This window comes from Poecilia reticulata, chromosome 13 (assembly GCF_904066995.2).
Source record: "Poecilia reticulata chromosome 13, P_reticulata-male-v2, whole genome shotgun sequence".
Classification (NCBI taxonomy): domain Eukaryota; kingdom Metazoa; phylum Chordata; class Actinopteri; order Cyprinodontiformes; family Poeciliidae; genus Poecilia; species Poecilia reticulata.
The window spans coordinates 23,590,816-23,598,750 of record NC_088842.1 but is presented as its reverse complement, the minus strand read 5'-3'; the positions used below and the strand labels follow the sequence as shown (position 1 = coordinate 23,598,750).

At 41.4% G+C, this 7,935-nt stretch overlaps 2 protein-coding genes across 2 annotated transcripts in view; both read right to left on the bottom strand.

Moving 5' to 3' along the window:
• Positions 1-736: 736 nt before the first annotated feature.
• On the bottom strand, positions 737-3,826 carry her13 (hairy-related 13). The gene is made up of 4 exons (XM_008426138.3): positions 3,474-3,826; positions 3,252-3,338; positions 3,076-3,157; positions 737-2,011 (listed from the first exon to the last, which is right to left on the bottom strand). The coding sequence occupies exons 1-4, from the start codon at positions 3,786-3,788 to the stop codon at positions 1,599-1,601; spliced, it is 897 nt and encodes a 298-aa protein (XP_008424360.2). The 5' UTR covers positions 3,789-3,826; the 3' UTR covers positions 737-1,598.
• A 2,207-nt stretch (positions 3,827-6,033) lies between these two features.
• The window catches only part of her8.2 (hairy-related 8.2), a 4,132-nt gene continuing 2,230 nt past the window's right edge, over positions 6,034-7,935 (bottom strand). The window contains exon 4 of the mRNA XM_008426137.3: positions 6,034-7,935. This exon is cut by the window's right edge and continues 264 nt beyond it. Coding sequence (XP_008424359.1) covers positions 7,838-7,935 — 98 coding nt within the window. The 3' untranslated portion in view covers positions 6,034-7,837.

The window sequence follows — 7,935 nt, the reverse complement described above, 5'->3', positions numbered from 1 at the left end:
GTGATTTAAAATTCAAAGCAGAGTTCAGTTAAACAACAATATCCCAGTTTTGTTCAATTCATCATCTGAAAATTGGAAGACAAAACTAGAAGTCATTGCATGTCACCTAACCGAACAGACTTGGGAGAGCAATGTTAAGAGAAGCAGCCAAGAGGCCAATGTTATCCCTGGAGGAGCTGCAGATAACTGCAGCTCAGGTGGCATAAGCTTGACCAGGTTGTCCTTTTTGGTGGAAACGCATAGAAAGTCCACGTTGATGTTTGCCACAAGCCATGCTGAGGAAGAAGCAGATGGGACAAAAATTTAGCTTTTTGACCTACTTAGATGATGCTAAACATGGCAGAAAACTAATTTCAGCTCAAGATAAATAAACAAGTTTACAAGTGAAACAAGGTGTGAAGCCTCATGATGTGGGGCTGCTTGTGTTCAACTTGAGACTGAAGCAGAGTTTCCCCTTTCAACAGGACAACCTGAACGTACTGACTGAGCATGCAGAGGTTTCAAGCAAAAATTGCAAAAGATTGCCAAAAACCTTTTCAGAATTTTATTTGTAAACATTTTAAGACCTATCCTTCAAGTTCATTTTCCCAAGAGCGAACAGGTTGTGTTGACTTATACCATAAATCCCAATGAAACGCATCAAATTTTGTGCTTATGTGACAAAATCTGAAAAGGCCTTAGAACCGCCACACATATTTTGTGCATTGATTTAGTTTCACTACATCAGCCAAAAGCATTTCAGCTACATTATTTTATTCAGCAAATTCAAACAGTTAATTAAACATTGTTACAACGTAAAGAGGCTATGTGTCTCATAAGCTACAGCAATACACAAAATACCATTATTTATATTAATCAGAGGCATTGCCAAACCTCTCAGGTGCTAAAAAGAGCTTTTCTCCTCATCCAAACTCCATGTACACAGTTACACACAGAATAAGTGTGACCGCCTTCAACTGGTCCTTTTCTGTCCTTTGTTGGGTTCTAAGTGTTGAGAGGGGACGTTCTTTTATCCCCCAGGTGTGAAGAGAAGTCTTAAGAGAGTACTCAAAGCCAGGGTGTCAGGACTGAGGAAGGAAGGAGGAGAGTCCTTTCAGGAGGTCCCAAGCTGCAGCGGCCCACAAGAATTGGGGCCCTGCTGATAAGGAAAAGGAAAAACTCCACCCTTTAGTGCACTTATTAAGTTTTTTTTTTTTTGTGATTTCCAAAAGAACTATACGTGTGCTTATGGGTCAAATGTTGCTCCTTCTGCCTAAACTTGTAATTTATTTAGTGAATTTCTACACTTCCCAGAATGAAGAAGAAAGGATGTACAGTAGCTGCACCTCAATAAGAGCGAATAGATCCAGGTCCACAGAAGCTAGGTTTGGTCCCGTTAATAGAAATGGAACTCAGTGCGGGGCGATCATCTTAAGACTTTCAGTGCATGTCAGTTGGCAGTTCTTGAATTGGTTAAATAAGTCCAGAAATGCTTCAGCAGCAAATGGTGCTCATGTGTTGTAGGGTGGAGTTTTCTCTTTCTGAAGGAGGTGCTTCACATCAATGAAATCCCACAATTCCTGTTTCCAGCAGATCCCAGCTGCAGCTACAGACCTTTCCTACCAAGGCCTCCACATACACTGAGGGTATGTAACGGTGGGCATGCTCAGGGCCTCCCCTCTCTCCGCTCCCTCCGTCGAGCTCTGGTTGTGCTCGCTGTCCGTCTCGTCCAGGTCTGAGCACAACTCATCGGTGGACGAGTTGGAAAGGGCCGGGGTCGGGCAGGGCCCCTCAGCGGCGCCGAGCCAAGTGCTGCCGTTGGTCCCTGGAGTGTCCGTGATCAGGTCCATCAGGACGTCCTGGAGGTGGTCCTCGTTCAGCGGCATGCACTCCAGCAGGTGGTTGAGGAGCTCAGCCGCCACTGTGGCGTCGATGCCCGGACAGTTGGACACAAACATGTGGACCTCGTGCATGCACTGGATGTAGCCGGCTGCGAACCTCTCGCTGGCTTCCCGGCTGAGTGCATCGGCCTCTGAGGGAGGAGAGTCGAAGGAAATGACATTACAGTACTGCTGCACACCGGCTCTGCAGGCAATAAACTGATCAAGAAGAAAAAACAAACTAGTTTCTGACGCATCAGTGCTATGATATGAAACGTTTTTAATAAAATCCCAAACAAAGTGCCAGGTTGAACAGAATATTACTGCTGTCCCTCCTCCAGAAGATGCCGCACACTGCAGGTCAGCAGGCTGAAAATGGACGGCTGCAGTTTTTCCTAACAGTAAGATTAAACATGGATCCAATCACATGAAAGTTCTAATAGTAATGTAGGAAAATAATAAAGAAGTGTCACTCTTCCAAAGAGCAAAACAGCTGAAGGGATAACGTACAGTGGAAAAACTATTTTAAAACTCAGAATTTATTCTATGTTTTTCTGTATGACTTTGAATCAAAAGTAAATCAACGATAAATAAAATGTCATAGTAACTATTGAAAGATGAACTGGTCAGGGTTTCTGATCCCCAGTTTTATTTTAGGTCTGATTAAAAGATATGAGTAAAAATCTGCTACATGAAGCTGGAGAAAAGTAGTACAGTAGTTTGGAATCCTCCAAACATTTTCTTTGCTTATGATTTCGCTTAAGAAAAAAGAAAAGCATTTTTTCCCCACATTTCACTTGGTAATCACCATTTAAAGCAGTTAAATTATGTTAAGCATTTTCTTTTACTCTTTTAAACAGAAACTATGAAAGACTCATGTCTGAACTGATCTAAGGAACTAAGATATCAATGCTATAGCTCATGTTTCTCTAGCTGATAATAACTGATGATAATTATATTATTTTAATCATGATACTATTTATGATACAACATCTCCCAATAAATCTATCACGTCGATTCAAAATATTTGCTAACATGGACCAATAACGAAGAAATTTTCAGCGGTGCGTGAATACAAAAATCGATCAATACATGTTATCACAACTGAAATGAATCAGTTTATTCAGAAAAAAAATCTGGTTTTTTTTTTAGCATCACAGAAGTATAAAAGCTGGGCCATCCTGTAACTCTCAATCTACTAAAAAGTGAATCTGACCTTGAGACCGGTTCTTGAGAACATCCTCCACCTTCTTCACTGTCATCTCCAGGACCTCTGCGTTCTCCATTTTGGAATGGAGCTATGGAAATGGAAAGTAAAAGTCAGATCAGCTCCACGAAATAAACCGGCCTGCAGTAAGATACTGCGGTCCAGCGTGTGCGCCGTATACTCACGTCTGTATCCGCCAGCAGAGTCCGCAGCTCCTGCAGACTTTCGTTGATGCGAGCTCGTCTCTTCTTCTCCACCAAAGGTTTCCTGATCTAAAGGATTCCAGAAAGAAAACGAGCGTTTATCTTCACTTGGAATAGAAGTGTGATTAACTTAGAAATGTAAGCAAAACATCCCCTTGTCTCTGCACGCAGCGTGACAAGTGCGCCACACCATCATTGCCGCACCTTTCTGTCCGCTTTCTGAATCCCGTAGCAGGACTCGTCCTCCTCCATGCAAAGTCCGGCGATACCGGGCCGGGCAGCGGGGGCCATGTTGGTCGGAACGCCGCGTCTGTGGCTTCTTCCACTGCAGCTTTTCGCCTTCTGTGTCGTCCGTGAAGGGGGAAGGGGGGGGGGCAGCTGGCAAACAGAACCGGTTACAGGCAGACGGAGGAGGGGAGAAAGGCAGGCGAGGCGCCCTGTGTTTATTGTACCACCCCTGTGTGTCGTGCTGCTGGCGCTGACTGGCTGTTGTTGGTATTTATAGGGGCTCATTAACATGTGAATAGAGGCTGGAGCTGCAGGCGCTGAGGGCCAACAGAGCGCACACGGCCGGAGCCAATCAGCGATCAGCTCCTTTGTCTGCGGTCAACCCCGGTGAGCGCCCCGAGAAGATGGACCGGCTTTAATCACACAATATGTTGGGTTAGGGGAACGGCGGCGCAGTTATTCCCCAAGTAATGAGCAGCTGGCGCTTTAAATCCGCTGCATAAAATAAAGCATGCATTAAGTCAAGTACTGTTTGTAGAGGTGGGTGACAACCAGTTACATTTGCTCGGTGATGTTTACTTGAGTTGAAAATTGTAGAAGTATTTTTTTCTTTACTACACCTTACTTTTTACTTTTAGTTGAGCATTACTATATTTTTATTATTTGTCAATATTTTAATTAGTGCTTTTATATGGACCAACTTGTGTCTTACAGTTGTTGATGATGATGATTAATTAAAAGTATTGCTACTCTTACTTAAGTAAAATTTCGACCTACTAAGAATAACTGCAATGCACAAGAAAAGTGAGACTTGTTTGTAATCAGATTTGTTGCTCTAAAGTTAGTTTCTACCTGCTGACTGGCTTTGATTAGGCAACGCGAACACTATTGTCACTGGAAGTACTGTAAATACTACGGTATTTCATGTTTCTAGTTTAATTTTAAACAAATTTCAGTTGGAAAAGAGTTTTTGTTTTTGCCTAAATTTATTATTTTGTTTTCATGTTAGTTATTTGTAAGATTTTATCTTCCATTTTAGTCTTTAAAATTCCAAAATCATATTACTTCAGTAGCCTTTTTATTAAATACTTTTTTTTTTTTTACTCTTAATTGAGTAATATTTTGGATGACTACTACTTTCACTTGAGGTAAACGTGTGGAAGTAGTGCTACTCTTACTTGAGTACAATTTGGGGCCCTATAGCTACCCACCTCTGACTGTTAGTAATATTCTGAATAGTCAAACAGTTTTTAATGCCACTCCATTGGACTAACGGTGTTCAACGTTTTTCCATTTTCCCCTCCAAATTTCAATGTACTTAATAGAGATTTTGTGTGCATAAGTTTCGCTGCCCTCCCGCCTCTCTTTGCGCTGGGCGTTGTTGCCTGAGCCTCAGCAGATCCACCCTGCTCTTTGGCGGATGTAACGCGATGCCTTCAGTTGGCAGCTGCTGCTGGCGGCCCCTCGGCCAGAACTGAATCAGCCGGGGGAATTAAGGGCCCTTCTCCGAAAAGAAAGCGACAGGTGTTGGCCTGCGCCTCGTTTGTTCCCTCTGTTGTTTGGTGTCTTCGTATTTGAGCGTAGCGGCTTTCTCACGTATAGTCTGCCCCCGCTGCGTGAGAGATGATTTTTATTGATAACCTGCTCCACTGCGACCGCGACTCGGTGTCTCTTGAGTGCAGTGACAACTATGAAGATGTCCTGCTAAAATTAAGCGCCATGCACCCTGCAGATTATTTATAGCATATTATTGTTTTCTGTTTTGGTAAAATGTGTGCGGTACTACGTCTGGATAGTCCTTACGCACAATGTCTATTTGTTTCTGTCCAACGAGGCCCCTCAGCCCTCTGCCCTCCTTATTATACATGTTCTGTACACACCATTATCATGCTAATCGTCCCCATAATGGAGGAGAGCCGTCTGTTTGGGGAAAAAAAAAAAAAAAGACAGCAAGCAATTGTGAAGCCATGCAGGTAAATGAATTGATTTCGTTTTCCAGGTGCGTTTTTTTTTTTTTTTACGCTCTCAGTATTTATCCAATTTGCGCGCAAGATGTCTGGAAACAAATGAAAGAAGCGCTGCAGACTTTTGAAGTGGAGTTTTGTGTTTTTGGCACCTCGCCACCTTCACATTACTGTTCCCGGGGCTGTAATGGTGCAGAGAGAGCAGCTGTCTCGGCTTGCTTTTGTTGCGGAGCTGCGCTGAGGGACCAGACGCCCCCCCTCAACCTCCCTCTCTGTCTTTCTCCCTCTTATTTTGGACCATCCACCTGACTGCATCCGTTAGGCAATCATAACAACAACAACAGCAAGAGGAAAAATAATCTAAGAACTCGTAAATGACAAACATAATTGCTTTCACATCGCCTTTTTCCAAACTGAGAAATCCTCGCAGAAAACAATCAATAGTAAATCATCTGATAAATTTATTCTAAAGTGCAAATAAAATCCGATTACGACTTGCAGCGGCTCGTTAACCAGCCCTTTTGTGAAGATATGCTGTCGGCTATGAAGCAATAAATTTGATGAAGAAAGCAGAAGTGTTATGCTTTTAATTAAAAATGTCATTTATAGCAGAAAGGAATGACTTTATGGAATAGGAAAACATCAACAATCCACGAAATATTTCAAGCAGCAACTTGGGAGAGTCGTCATTTATCTGATCGTTTACACTGTAATAAATGTATCACATCTTATGCATTAAAAATGAACAAGTTTAGGGTATTTTGCTAACCGAGGACAAATATAGATTTACCGGAACCGGGCTTGGTTTTGGGTTTAACACAACATATTAAGTTAAGTATTCAATTGAAAAGATGAATTTGAGTAACTGGTCTACATTATGACAAGAAGGTTGAAAAATAACATTAAACGGGGCCTATTTATATGGACTTTATCACCAATTTTTTGGTCAATGAGTAATATGGTAAACATTTCACTTACTTGTGCAAACTACATAAAAGGTAAAAGTTTAAATTTAGATTTAGTGAACAACATCTTAAATGCTGTAGTGAACCGATAACATTAGTACAACCCTCTGACATTAACATAATCATACATCATTTTAACATCAAAGGGATACAGGAAAAGTACATTTCTGTCTTCCAAGAAACAGTGTGTCTGTCTTTTTCTGCTCCATTACTCTAATGAAGTGGTTCTTAACCTTTTTTGAGGTACCGAACCCCCCAGTTGCCATATGCGCATTCACCGAACCCTTCTTATTCCAACCCACACGCACACACAAAATACTTTGCGGTATTCTGATTCAGTAATGTAATTATATTAGCTGTGTTACCACCCCCACACCACTAGAGGCAGTACAAACCCCAAAAAGATGCAACTTAGGAGCAGATTTAGACTATAGAATTTGGTAAAAACTGTGAGCTTTGCTGAAGTAATTAAAGACAAAAGTTCAAATCCATGCTGAGAGTGGAGCTCCTTCAATCAGTACTGATTGGCTAAAGCAATGTAACGTGAACCTCTGGAGCAAGTGATGGCAAAGCGGGGCGTCATCACAACTTTACACAAGTGTGTCTTTACCTCCGCGGCAGAGGCTCCGCCGAACCCCTGAGACCGACTCATAGAACCCCTGGGGTTTGATCGAACCCAGGTTAAGAACCACTGCTCTAATGTAATGGGAGAAAAAAATGCTAGTTTGATGCCAATGCTTAGTAATGTATTTATGTTTTTAGTTGGAAACAGTGACCCAAAGAGGAAAAAAGAAATGTAAATGGATTGGAGCCACTATAATCGATTTGTTTCAATGGTCTTGACTTTTAAAATTATGTCAAACAAACTAAAGATTGTACTTTAAAATAAAAATAATTCTTCTTTATTTTAGATTTAAACTAATGTATCATTAATAACCAGCAAAGACGACTTTATGCAAAATATATCCAATGTCTTTTTGCGAAGTCTTATTGTCGACACACATCTTTCAAGAACAATTGCAGACAAATAAAATAGATTAAGCTTTTAATGTGTGAGTAAAAGACTTTATTATCATTAATATTAATGCTTAGGTTAAATAGTAAAGAAATGAGGACAGAAATCTATGCAACACCAAACAAGAGGTCAGAGAAGCAAAATCATGCCATATATTAAGAAATAAATAGACGTTAATACAATAAATAAAGGAAATATTAATAAGAGCCTTCTATAATGCAGGCTACAAGAAATCCACTTCTTTAGGGAAGTACTGAGAAAAGGTCTGAGTCATCATAGCACACCTAAAAGCACTGGAACAAAACCGCCCCACTTCTTTGTCTTCTGAATATCTATAAGATACATAACAGAGGATGGTCTAACAAAACGGACAACAAAGATCGTCGATCCACCAGTTCACCACGGCCTCCACATCTCCAGCATCCCCAGGTGTGAGCTGTGGAGTCCTGGCCTCTCCTGAAGCTCAGCGACCCGACCGGGTGGATCTTCTTTCT